This window comes from Pipra filicauda, unplaced genomic scaffold (genome assembly GCF_003945595.2).
Source record: "Pipra filicauda isolate LSUMZ 115617 unplaced genomic scaffold, ASM394559v2 scaffold83_size3615187_pilon, whole genome shotgun sequence".
NCBI lineage: Eukaryota > Metazoa > Chordata > Aves > Passeriformes > Pipridae > Pipra > Pipra filicauda.
Window position 1 is genome coordinate 3,043,861 of NW_024105020.1, and position 13,761 is coordinate 3,057,621.

Below are 13,761 nucleotides of genomic sequence, written 5' to 3' on the forward strand. Positions count from 1 at the left end.
TTCTTAGTAAATACCACTGTGTATTGTCTGTGCATCTTTATGTGGATTGTACCGTGCAGTAGGAGCAGAATTTTGTATCACACCATTAGATACTTGTACTGATAGTTCATTTTGCAAAACCCATGCAAAAGAGGAAATCTAGCCTTTGTCAAAAAAGGTGTCAGTTATAAGATGAAGTTGAGAATTATTTAAGTGCTTGTGTAGTAAGAATTTCTTTTTATTTGCTGGAGGAATTCAGATTTTTTTTTTGATAGACTAAATTATTTCCAGTGCTATCACATATTAGTGTAGCGGGATTTTGATTTAAAAGGATATCTGTTTGTGAAGGTGACTCTTTGATCAGGTGATACTACAAATGTGATAGCTTGGAAGGTACTTGGATATTATGGACCAAACATGGTCTAAAAAATACATCTTGAGTATATCTTTGAAGTGTGGGTATTGTCATGACTTACTGGATACTGGTGTCCTTGATATTACAACTTCATGGATCACATAAAGCATCTGAATGGATTTTATGGGAAGTGCAGAACTAATTTTTTTACTTTATGTAGCTCAAACAAAGAAATGTTCCTGTAAAAGCTGTACCAGATTGAATTGGCTGGCATGCTGACAAATCCCTAATTCACTGAAGAGTAACTTCCTCTTTCTATACCCACTGACTCTATATAAAACCCAGTGTGGAAGCACTCTGTCCATTAAGACCTCTATTTTTTATCAACATGTAAACTGATCAACATCCTTGATGCAAGTGTAATGAATTAATACATAAAACTTGTTAGTGTCTCTGATCCATGGCATGATGGTAACTACTGTAGGGTTTTTATAATGGGAGCAAATGAGTTGTGGCATGACTAATCACAGAAATACCTGAATTAGATTCAGGCATTTATTTAATGGCATTTTAATAACTCTTCAACAGAGTATGCAGAAAATGAGACATTTGCTGTGGAACCTTCAACTTGTGAAAACTGAAGGGGTTGTCATTAGAGGGGGCCATAAAACTTAATTGTTACATTGGTGAATTTAGAACTATTGCCAGTCAGACACTGTTGATTTGAATAATGATGTAAATATTCCCCTCTTGTATAGAGGAGATGTCTTGTTGCATCAAGTATCTGTTCCTTCTCTATGTCTTTTACTCATGGAATATTTATGTACAATGCTTTGTTGACAGCTAAAGTCTTTTGTCTGTGTGTCAGATGCAGTCAATTCTTCCTGTTGTTATTTAATGAAAAAAGGGGGTGAGGTTTCAATGGTTCAGTTGGGTAAGGGCAGGAAATATAAATCAGGCTGACAATTAATTGGTAAAGGTAAGCTCTCTGCTTGTCTTGCTGTCTTTTATGAGTGCCAAGTCTATGGCTGGCTACCTTTTTGTCTTGTGGCAGATCCATCACTTTGGGTATTTAGCTGATTTGTGCTTTCAACGAAAGCTCCACTGCCTGCTCTTGATATGGGAAGGTCATAAAGCCTTTTCTGATCTTCTTGTCTGATGCATCTGCCTTTGGAGACAACCAGCCATACTAACATAGAGCTCTTGAGTAAATTATAGCTTGCCTATTTATTTATTTATCTATTTATGTGAATACAGCCACCTTAGTTCAATATGTTCAATTTCCAGTTGTGAAAATAGCCTGTGACTAAATGTATTTGTGAACCTGCTTGATTGATAAGATAAATAACAGCTTACAAAGCTTTCATACTGCTTTTTATGTTGTAGGTGGTGCTGCTTTTAGCAGACGGTAAAAGGCTTTCCCTGAGGAAGAACAGCAATACTGAGAGTCACTGAAACATTCTTGGGGATTGTAAGGGTCTTCATGCAGTCCTTTTCTACAACACCCCTCCACCCCAAAACAAACCTAAATGGGTGTGTATATTATACAGCAGACAGAGATTATTATTTTTTTTTTTCATGTAGGGAGTGGCAGGGTTTTTACTGGATTCACAGGGTATCATAGTGTGGCTGTTGTAGGCTACATGGAGTCAGACATTTTGCAGAGGTTGCCAGGAATGCCAACTTCCCTTTTATATGGTTTTTATCCCTTTTTCTTTGTCCACTGTTTAGCTCATTTCTTGAGAGAGAAGTCTCTATAGGGTCAGAATACATCTCTGATTATGTGGTATCTGTACCTCCTTTCCCTAGTGCAATGTAACAAAGAAGTTCGGTGATTCTATAAATGTCTGCACTCAATTTAGAAGTGCACTCAAGGTAGTTTCTTCATGTAGTTTTCATGTTAGGAAAGAAAGGACTGTTTCAGTTTGAAGGGAACTGCAACAGTCATCTAGTCCAGCTGCCTGACCACTTCAGGGCTGACCAAATGCTAAAGTATGTTCATAAGGTCATTGCCCAAATGCCTCCTAAACACTGACAGGCTTGAGGCGTAAACAATTTTCCTTTTGCTAAAAAAGTAGCATGAACAAAAAACTAAGCTGTGGATGATTTTTATTGACACTGAAACTAAATAGCCTTAGAATCGTTTGGTTGTATTTCCAGGGTATTTTTTTCTGTTTTGTTGTTCCATGGATGTTTCATTTGGAATTAGAATACAGCAAGTATTCTGCCACTGCCAGTAATGTACCTGCAGTTCAGTCTTCTATTTGTATTTCAGTTGAGCTGAGATAACCTGCAAAATGCTTTTCTAAATTCAAACTACAGCATATTTTCTTGTTCCTTTGCTTTGATGTCCTTTTTTATGCCGAGAAAAAAACATGGGTTGAAGTACATAAACAGATTAGACAAGAAGTACAAAAGCCGGAACTAAGAAATTAGATGTATGCTAAGGTGTATTCAGAAGCTCCACACCGAGCTTAGGAAGTAAACCATTTGGTTTAAAACTTTGTGTGTGAGTTGTCTAACTTTGGAGAAAAAAAAAATAAATAATGTAGTCAAGATTGTCTGTGGCTAAGTGGAGAGTGGACTGAGTTTATAGCTTAGGCAAATGGTGTCTTTTTGGAATGCCTTTTTTTTTTACCTGTTGTTTAGTAGGAGAACTGTAAATAACCCAGAGACGGAAGAGTAGGCTGAGAGCTGAGATTTCATCTCTGGTCAAAGACTTGCAGACCTCCATAGTTTGATTTGAATTTTTACTTTTCAAGATACCGCGTCAAGTTTCAAATGAGCTTGTCTACATTCTAGGTTCTCCATATTTAAAGAACATCTTGCAACAAGGGGAAAAAGTTGATAAAGTACTGATTGAGTTGACATAGTGTTAACTTTCCAAGAAGTGAGCAACATCAGGCCAGCTAAAATATTTAGGTTTTAACTTCTGCAGTTTTGCTGATCCAACTAGAGTTTAAGAGAAAAATGATGAAGAATTAGTGCTTTCAGTTCTCAAGTAATTTCTTAACAAGATATTTTCATTTAAAGTATGAGGGCTGGTCATTTTTATTTGATCTTTTTGCCTTCCAGACCAAAGTGTGGAAAAACATCACCTTCTCATCTCAATGTAAAATAGTATATTATTCTTAAATAAAAATATGCCTGTATGCTGAAACTCTTGGATGCCAAATGTGTGATATTGGCTACAGCTGGTGTTCGAGGGATTCTTCCATCAGCTGTGTAGGGCCAATAACTTACTGTCTGAATTCCTTCTTCTGTTTTTTTAAATTACTCTAGATTTCAGCATAAGAAAAGTGATTCATAATATTGTAGAAAAAGAAACTTTTTTCATCGTGGTGACCACTGATCTCTGCTTCCTCTGTGATTTTAGGCTCAGTGTTTTTCTTTTTACTGTAACAGCAATGAAAAAAAGTGTTTGCATACTTTTTGACAAGAAATCAATTTCTTTAGGTTTTAGAGAAACATCTGAACAATAAAACACTAAATGGCCAAATGTGTTTTGAAAATATCAGCTACTCTATTGACTACTTTTTGTATATACAATGCTTACAAGTCAATTTGTCATGGGATGGAATATCTCAGTTGAAAAGGACTTACCAACAATCATTTAGTCCAACTGCCTGACCACTTCAGAGTTGACCAAAACCTGAAGCATATTAGTAAGGGCATTGTCAGATGCCTCCTAAATACTCTAGAAAGGCTCTCCAGAAAGCCTATTTCAGGGTTTCACCGCCCTCTCAGTGAAGAAATGCTTCCTAATGTCCAGTCTGAACCTGCCCTGGCACATCTCTGAGCCATTCCCATGTGTACTGTCACTGGATCTCAGGAAGAAGATGGAGGCTAAAAATATGGAAGATGGAGGCTTCTTTGTCTTCAACCCTATTAGTCAGGTGACTGTAATAAAAAAGTATTGGTCCAATGTTTTCTTTAGACCTCCTTTTGCTATTAATGTACTCAGGAAAGGTCTTCTTGTTGTCAGATACAGCACTGGACAGTTTTAACTCTAATTGAACTTTGGCCTTTCATCATACATACACATTTCAGAAAGACTGCCTTGAATTTCTGGAGAAGCTTCTCCAGTAAAAATAGGTTCTTAAATTTGTTGGCTCATTCCCAAGTCCTCAGGAGTCAGGAACTCTGAAAAATCAGAGTACCTATAAAATCCCGATGCCTTAAGGGGTACTTTTCTAAAGTCTGGGACAGGTGGTGACCACTGGTGGTGATACTGTAAGAGTCTAAGAAGTATTTTCTCCTTTAAAAGTGCCTTTCGGTATGAGATAAAATTTGATGTTGCTGTTGTTGTGGGGTTTTTGTTTGTTTGTAAGTGATAAGTATCTGAGCAGTTGACCTTTGAAATTCTGAAAGTATGCTAAAGATATAACTGTCAGAAATTTAAATTTTGTTTAATAGTACAGGCAGTCATATTATAAAACAAGTACCAAAAAGCCAAATTACATATCAGTCTCCAAAACCATGAAAAGTGCTAGGTCTGGTAGTATTAGAGATGTGTTTTAGGAAAAAGTTCTTTCAAGGAACAGTTTTTTACTTCATTTTGCATAAATAACTAGAAAAATACTCATAGGATAGTGGACTTAGAATCTTACTGTATTTGTGATGTTAGCATTTTCTGGTTTTACTTGACTGAATAATATTGTGACCTACTTAAAAAAAAATCAGTCGTACATTTTTGAAGGATAGGTGTCAGGACTTTATGCATCTTTTTAGAGTAGCCTCTTGAACCCAGATACATCTGCTGGTTGAAGCAACCATGAGAAGTTGGCTACTTGTTGTCTGGTATTTGTTACAGTAATCAATGCTTTTGAGATCTCAAGTACCATAAATGTAATACCAGTACAGTTCACTGGAAGCATCAGGACTGAACTACTTTGTTAGTTATCATTGGCAAGTAAGGATGTCCTACATGCCAGAAACTCCAGAAAATTTTCCTAGTTTTCTCAGTGCTGCAGACTAAAGCACCAATTCCTGTTTCAAATAGCAGTCTGGATTCAGTCAGCTGTGTGCAGTGTGCCTAGCACTGGTGTTGTGGGCCAGCATCTGTGTTCTGGGTTTGTTGTCACAAAAGCAATAACCCTTTGGTTTTAATGAAAAAAGGAAAATAAGGCTGGCAAGGGAAATGTTTTTAAGAGGTAGTGAACTATGCTTTTATTTTTCTGTCTTCAAAACAGAGCTTTTTAGTTAATTATATTTTCTAAACATAATCAGAACAGTACATCCCAGCTACAAAAAAAGGAATGTAAATTGAAAGAACTTGAGGAAAAGCAGCCTGATTTACTAGGGAAAATTGACTCTAATTCCTTTTTTACCCCATGTGTTACTGTAATGTAGCAACAGCTGATGTCCACACACATATCTTTTTTGTTATTTACCTATCCATTCCTAGTCTTTTAGTATTGCAATGGTAGGGAAGCAAAACTTCAGCAAGCAATTTATGGATAGGTAAATAAAATCACTGAAGATACTCCATATCTTCGGATTGGCTGAAGGAGAGTGATAGTGATGATGGAGAGCAGGAGATTCGAGGAGATTATCGATAGGAAGAAGGAAGGATGAAAAATCTAGACACACTTACTTTGCTGGTGGAAAGGGTATAGGGAACATATCAGCAAATCAGTTTTGCTGTTTCCCTCTCCCTTTAGGTCCCCTTTCAAAGAATACCTGTATGTGCCAACATTAGCAGAATTTTGATAAAAAGTTTTGTTCTTCAATTCTCAGGCATGGACCATATCATTGGGTTAAAACTTGGATTTGAAACTGATATGTCTGAAATACTGTCAAGGTCTACTCATTCTTACAACGTATTCAAAGGGGTCTTTTGAGAGGCATAACCTGTGCTTTTGTAAGGGACCACTCCCATTTGCCTTCTTAAAAGAAAGGGTTTGTGGGTGTCTGTTCCAAGAATGGGTTCATGATTTACTTGTGGTGCTGAGTAATCGGGACTCAAAGGTTGCCCCTGTCTATGGCTGTGATGAGGGGTATACCCCCCTCAGTGCCTACTTTGCATCCCTGTGTGGTACAGCTCTTCCCTCTGTATGGTGTGTAAATGCCCAGCTCCTCAGGTGGGATTGTTCTGGGCTGAGCCCTTCTTGGTTGGATTTCAGGTGCTGCATAGCTGAGCTGTGTTAGACCCTCATTGAATCTGTCGGTAGGTGTTTGTTTCCAAAAATAACTAGGATCATCTTTTTTCTCTCTAGAAAAGTTGATTGCATATCAGCGGGAATTTCATGCTTTGAAGGAACGTCTTCGTATAGCTGAGCATCGCACTCTGCAGCGCTCTTCGGAGCTGAACGCTATCTTGGAGCAGTTCAGGCGTGCAGTAGCAGAAACAAATGGGAGTAAGAATGCAATGAATAATTTTTCAGGTACATACTGTGTATTTTAATAACTCAGCAATGCCAATATCTCTTCTTATTACTATAGCGTAAGAAATTGCTACCAAGAAAGCCAAATGAAACTGCTCAGCAGTGTGATTAAAGAATGTCTAATATGTTATATCTGGTGTAGATTTTTTTGTTTTATGTTTTTCCAATTTCTGTTCTTAATGATTCACCCACCCTTCATTCTTATTACTTTAGGGACTGAATACTTACTTCACACCTAGCTCCCAAAGCTGGAACTTTTGGTTACTTGGTTACTTATTTAACATATTGTATATATTTTAACAATAGTTTACATGAGTTTTTAAAGAGAGTTTGAGGGGAAAGGTGAGAAACAGAAGAAATGGATGAACTTGAAACAATTCAAGTAGGTTTAAAAGTCAACTGGAAGACGTAAAAACATACAGACTAAGGTATTATGATTTGTAAGAAAACAGCCTTTTTAATAAATAGTGACTAAATGGTAAACTGGTAAAGTCTTCTGGAAGTTTTTAATCATTTTGGAGACAGATACTCAAGTTTAGAGAGCTGTGTATGGCAGTATTAGAGAATGACCTTACACTACTCACCAGATTACTGGAATTAACTTTTAAAATCACACTGGTACTGCTTTAGTCACTCTGATTTTTCTAGATGGAAAATGAATAACAAATAAATATAAAGTTTCTGGCAAGAGGCCTGATTTGGAAAATGCAGAAATTTCACTGTACTTCCCTAATGAGGAATTTAAAACCAAAGAGTTTTGCAAGTCAAAAACCAGTTTTCTACTTGCATTTGTTCTATAGGCTACTGTTTTCTATAGAATTTTTTTTTTGGTGGGGGAGTGGTGCTGATACTAATGATGAATTGCTGTCCTATACTAATGGCCTGTCCATCCTGATCCCAGTAGTCCCCTGGATCTCTAGGAATTGTATGTTTAAGGGGTACATTTAACTTAGGCTGTAAATGTTGTCTTCCTATTCTGTGTGCATGCTTTTGCTGTTAAAGTGAACAACCGTGGAGGAAGTCAAGTAATTTTGATTCTAGATTTAGGATTAAGTTATTACCACATTTTTTCTAGCAATTACTTAGCTTGTTTATAGGCAATATAGTGATATGAAGTTTTTCTCTTCTGATACTGATTCACATTTTTTACATTCTACCATGTCTGGATCCCAACTGGGATGGACCTCCTTTTTCCCCTGGCCATGGTGGGAAGTAAGCTGAAGTTGAATTCCTGAGCTTTTGTGCTCAGAGCATAATATTAGATGGATTTGTATGAAGTTTAATATACTTAAGTATACATAATATTATATAGCATTTTTTGTCTTTGAAGCTGGAAGAGTTCTGGATTGTTTTATGTAGATCTTTATCGATTCATACACAGAGCTGTCATACTTTGACAGAATTTATTCCAGTTTTTGCAGCTGAAACTAAAAGAAATGTTGGCAGGAAAAGTAAAATATACCTGTATTGGAATCTATTAAAATAAGCATCTCTACTTATGGCATGTATTTACAAGCTGCTTTTCAAGATTTGAAGAGTTAGGAATTTAGTTTCACACAAAAATAAATGCCAAAAAAATCCCGAAATATACCAAACCAAAATCCATAACAAAACTCTTCTATCTTTGTAGAAGCTGCACTCAGGATCTGAGAGGAATTACATTTACGGCATTACTTTTCTCACATCTTCACAATTTTATCTTAGAAACCTTAAGTATAGTTTTTTACTTAACTTGAGCCCATAAGTTTTCAAAGATCCATATGCTATCATATGTGTCATTTGAAATGAGTTGTTTTCACACTTGATGCAAGAAAATCAACATGCACAGCAGGGGAATTTAAAAACTGTTGTTTGCAACTTTGAGAGCCACCTGGACATCCTGAGAGGCAGTTAATCCAGAAAGAGCAAGAATTATTTTAAGTACTCTAATGGATAAATTAAATTCGCATTAGCATTTTTTTTTTAAGTAGGAATACTCAAAATCTCAGTTGTATATTTAATGCTATTTTTATTTTGAATCTGTTTGTGCAGTGTATTCCAATATGTATTTGTAGCTTTGAAAAGTTATTTGCAGTGGCATCGCTGTGTGGTGATGAGCTCTGTAAGTGCAAGTAAAAAATAACCTAGATAAATAAGCCACCCATTTTGATTCATTTTAAAAAACCCTCAACCACAAACCTATCAAACCCCCAAAGAAGTGTAGAGCATCCTTTACTTCTGTAAATTCACTTTACTTCTGTAAATCTTACGTATCTGTAGCAAGGTTATAGGTAGGTGCAAAAGAGTCTTGACCGTTGTGCATTAAAAAATCAAAATAAGAAAATACTTCCTTTGTACACAAGATATAATGACTCAGAAAAGTGTATAATGCGTTCTGGCTCTCAGTCAGGACCAATATTGGAATTTTATAGTGTTTACCATTGCTTAAGGCTTCATATTGTTTTCTGCATTACTGATTTCCTGTATGTTTGCAGATGAGACGCTGAAATTGTTGAAAGAGCTAACAAGTAGAAAATCTCTTCAAGTGCCAAATATCTATTACCATTTGCCTCATTTGTTGAAAAATGAAGGAAGCCTTCAACCCTCAGTGCAGGTTGGCCTTGGAAGGACAGGAGGTATGCTGATAGCAATGGTTATTTCATATTTTATATCTGGAGGACTTTCTTGTTTTAGAAATATAATTTACTGCATTACTTGGTAGATGAAGGACATCTCATTTAACTTGTGTGATATTGATATCCTTTGAATTCACACTGAATTCAAGATGAAAGGAGCTTGGTTTCAGCTTTGCTCTTTTCTGCATAACCTCGGTCACACCCCACGCCCTGTTAAAGTACACGTTAAGAAGCATTTAGTTTGGATGAATTTTTTGTCACTAAAAGGAAACAAAGTTCGAGCATTACAGATTCTGAACAGCTAATGGATACATCCCTTTGGCTTTTCAGATTTCTGGGGCAACCATACGTGGATATAGTTATTTTAGTGTTGACATTTCTGTTATTCTGAACAGTGTATTTCAATGTATAAATTTAGAGTTGAAAAAACTAGGATAATCAGATATAATTGCATCAATAAAATCTGGGCAGTCATTGGAGGAGGACAAAAAATCAGTGTTGTGCTGCAATACTTTTGATCTCCTTTTTTTTTTTTTCCCTCCCATTCCTCACAAATTCTGAGCTTTGGCCATTAGGATAGCTACATGGGATCCCACTCTTGAGCATATAGCCAAACCAGGCTGATTATACCTCAAAGTGTGTGTGTGTCTCTAAGCTTGAAGGCCGCACCAATAAATCCTTGTTTCTCTCTGTTCTACCTGACTTGAAAGAAGACTTCTGTTATTGTCCACTAGATCCTTCTTTTTTTTTTCCTTCCCCTCCTTGTTTTTGAAACAAGCAGTAGTTACTCTTGGCCTGTATTTTTTTCATTACTTCAGTAAGTTTGATTGTTCCTTATTTTAACAGAAGGCATGCCTGCATTACAAATGTGTGGGCTTGAGCCATTGGTTTATTTTTCTGACTATAACCACCTTTTATTTTGATGTTATTCAGGGAGGAGAAATCTAATATCCCTTTATTGTTTTAAGTGAAGCTTGTATTATATCCCACTGGGAATATATGACAGAAATTTAGAATTACAAAATAGAAATTGGAATCAGGTTTATTTATTTAATTAAACAGTGGGAGGAAATTCAGTGTTTTAAATTATTTTCCCATCTTTTCCCTTTCCTGGTCACTGTGATTATTTGAGTGTTTGTTTTAAAAATTCAGAGCTTGTTAATGTGCAGTTGCTAGGCAAAGCAGGCTCTATGTGGAAGGATAAACAACATTATTAATCGTTGTTTAATACATTTATGATGTGGTAAATCATTTCACATAGGGGGCTCAGAATGCTGGTGCTGTCTTCATGAAGTCTGCTTTATCCTTCTACTGCATTCCTACTGTTATCTGCTGTTTTCTCATTAGGTAACCAGCCCTGTGTTCAGGGTAGGGTGCAGAAGAAAGAGTATGGAAAAGTTAAGGAACATGGGAGTCAAATGGCCAGCTGAAAGATGGTGTTAATAGCATTGTAGCTGGGGCTGTATTGCTTTGCATTTGAGGTGCTTTTGTGTGACAATGTTTGGGGTGGGGTGGGGGGGCTACCGGGGTGGCTTCTGTGTGAGGATGCCAGCAGTTTTCCAATAGCCAGACCAGCACCACTGGAATAACAGATTTAAGAGGGGGGGAAAAAACTGCACAAGGGCAATTGGAGCTGGAGAGAGGAGTGAAGGAGTATGAGAGAGAGAACTGCAAACATCAAGGTCAGTGCAGAAGGAGGAGGAGGTAGTGCCATGGATGCTGGAGCAGAAATTCCCCTGCAGCCTGTGGTGAAGACAATGGTGAGGCAGGTTGTCCTCCTGCAGTCCATGGAGGTTCCTGGTGGAGCAGAGATCCATCGGCAGCCTGTGGAGGACCTCACTAGAGCAGGTGGATGCCCAAAGGAGACTGTGGCCCCATGGGAAGCCCACAGTGGAGCAGGCTCCTGGCAGGACCTGTGGCCCTATGGAGAGAGGAGCCCACACTGGAGCAGGTTTGCTGGCAGGACTTATGACCCCAGAGGGGACCCACACTGAATCAGTGTGATCCTGAAGGACTGCACCATGTGGAAAGGACCCACAGTAGAGCAGTTCATGAAGAACTACGTCCATGGGAAGAAGTCATATTGAAGAAGTTCATGGAGGACCATCTCCCATGGGAGGGACCCCATGCTGGAACACAGGAAGAGTGTGAGGAGTCCTCCCCTCGAGGAGAGAGAAGTGGCAGAGACCATGAGTAATGAACTGACTGCAGCCACCATTTTCTGACCTCTCTGCTGCTGGTTGGGAAGAGGTGGAGAAATCGGGTGTGAAGTTGAGCCCAGGAAAAAGGGAGGAGTAAAGGGGAAGGTGTTTTAAGATTTATTTTTATTTCTCATTACCCTAGGCAGATTTGATTGGTAATAAATTAAATTAATTTCCTTGAGTCTGTTTTGCCTGTAACAGTAATTGGTGAGTGACCCCTCCCTGCCCTTATCTCCACCCACAAGCCTTTTGTTATTTTTCTCTTCCCTGTCCAGCTGAGGAGGAGAGTGATAGAGTGGCTTTGGTGGATACCTGATGTCCAGTCAGGATCAGCCCACCACACTTGTGCAATAATCTGGCATGTCCAGGATTACTTTTTTGTTTGCTGTGTTTGTTCTGAGCATTGGTGGTGATTATGTTAATCATGCTCCTGATGATGGGTGGTATATTTTTGCTCTTGACCTTTTAACTCTTTGCATTTCTTAAGTAATGCTTTATTGCAAGATTTTTGTTTTCCATCTTGTGTATGAAGTCACTGAAAGTACATTTTTGGTTTCTTTTGATTTCAGTTTCCATTGTAATGGGAATACCTACAGTGAAAAGAAAAGTCAAGTCTTACCTTACAGAAACGCTCCACTCCCTTATTGATAAGCTGTCCCCTGAAGAAAAACTGGATTGTGTTATGGTTGTCTTTATAGGAGAGGTAATCACTTAAATATTCTTACACAATTTCTAACCTGTCTTTAATTACAAGTAACACTCCTTTCAGGAACTGATGGGGATCTTCTTCAAGATGTAGACAGATGTCTGTCTTCTTCCAGGAAAAGGAATAGGTGTCAATCTTGGGTTTCTGAGAAACAATCCTGAAGAGCCCAGCTTTGTCTATTTATTAAGGGAATAGTGGACATGGTTTAGTGGATTGGTTATTTTGCAATTCTTCTTATGCTTATACATAGTGACAAAGATGTGCTAATTACCTTATTCCTTCAACATCAGAATAATGACTAAGGAACTCTGGTGTCCTAGGGGAGGATTTTCTTCATGCTACTGCTTAGTCCTTTGTCAAATGAGTGCTCCAGTTTGAGATGTTAGGCATGGATTGTTACTGATTTTATTTTCTGGACAATGTGAATGTTTGAAGTCCAGACCTTTTTAATGGATTAATTCAGTGTTCAGTTGGACTGTTTGTTCAGTTTTGGCTCTGATTTAGTGGAAATCAAATTTAGGAAATTGGTAGAGTGCTTTCAGAAATAATTCAGTTGGCTGGCAATTGCGTGTCCCTATTTTGTTCTATGTGCTTTTCTTAGAAATGTGATTTGGACAGTGGGAAATGTGTATATATGTTTGACCTTCATCCAACGGTGTAGTGCTCTACTGAAACAGTCATTTGTGAGTACCACAGATGAAAATTCAAATCCTCAATTATAACTGAAAATGGTTTTAATTCTGTGAGCCAATGTCCATTCAGGGGTCAATCAGTGGAAACACAAATAGAACTACAAGTATTAAAATGCCTATTATCATCATATTTTAAAGCTTTCCTTGAAAAGTTTCTAAACTTTTTACTTGTATCTGAGAACTGTTTCTTAGTGTTTTCTAATATAAATTGCTCTTTTTCTTGATAGTCAGTCAAAAACTATCGGTTGAGAGTATCAAGGAAACAGAATTCATTTTGAATTACTGGAATGCTGTGTTTTTCTTCACATTAGTTGGAGAAATTTTATTGCCTTTTAGTGTGTTTTGTTTTCAAGGTGTAAAACCGAAGTTTCGTTTGTTTTGCTTAAGGAGGTCTGAGCTATGAAGACGGTTATCACTGGATTCTCTGTCTTCTGCAAGACTTGGAATAGGAGTGAAGTGTCCCCAGCTGCACAATCTCTGTTTGCCTTAGACAAACCATATTGCTGTACCCAAGTTTATCATAGCTAAATAACATTCTTCCTTTGAGGTGATGTGAAATTCTCTTTCATGTTGGGAATGATTCTACAGAAGTGACTGCAAAGGAATGGAACATTTTAACATGGGAGCTGTTGTTTCTGTGCCCATGGAGAATTGTGTGGTTTGCTCTGGAGTAGGATACGGTTACCCTCTCTGTTTTATCTCTATATCCACCTTTTTGAGAGCAGTATTACCTGCTTACTCACATATCTGCTTTGGGCACTGCATGCCATGAATGTCTGGGAAAATCTGAAAGACCAAAGTTTAAGTTCTTGTTCTGTTCTAACCAT

General features: G+C 37.6%; 1 protein-coding gene across 1 annotated transcript in view; it reads left to right on the forward strand.

Moving 5' to 3' along the window:
* The window catches only part of MGAT4A (alpha-1,3-mannosyl-glycoprotein 4-beta-N-acetylglucosaminyltransferase A), a 78,709-nt gene that overhangs the window by 21,046 nt on the left and 43,902 nt on the right, over positions 1 to 13,761 (forward strand). The window contains exons 3-5 of the mRNA XM_027718078.2: positions 6,553 to 6,720; positions 9,195 to 9,335; positions 12,106 to 12,239. Of these exons, the coding sequence (XP_027573879.1) occupies positions 6,553 to 6,720; positions 9,195 to 9,335; positions 12,106 to 12,239 (443 nt within the window). The remainder of the gene's footprint in view (positions 1 to 6,552; positions 6,721 to 9,194; positions 9,336 to 12,105; positions 12,240 to 13,761) is intronic.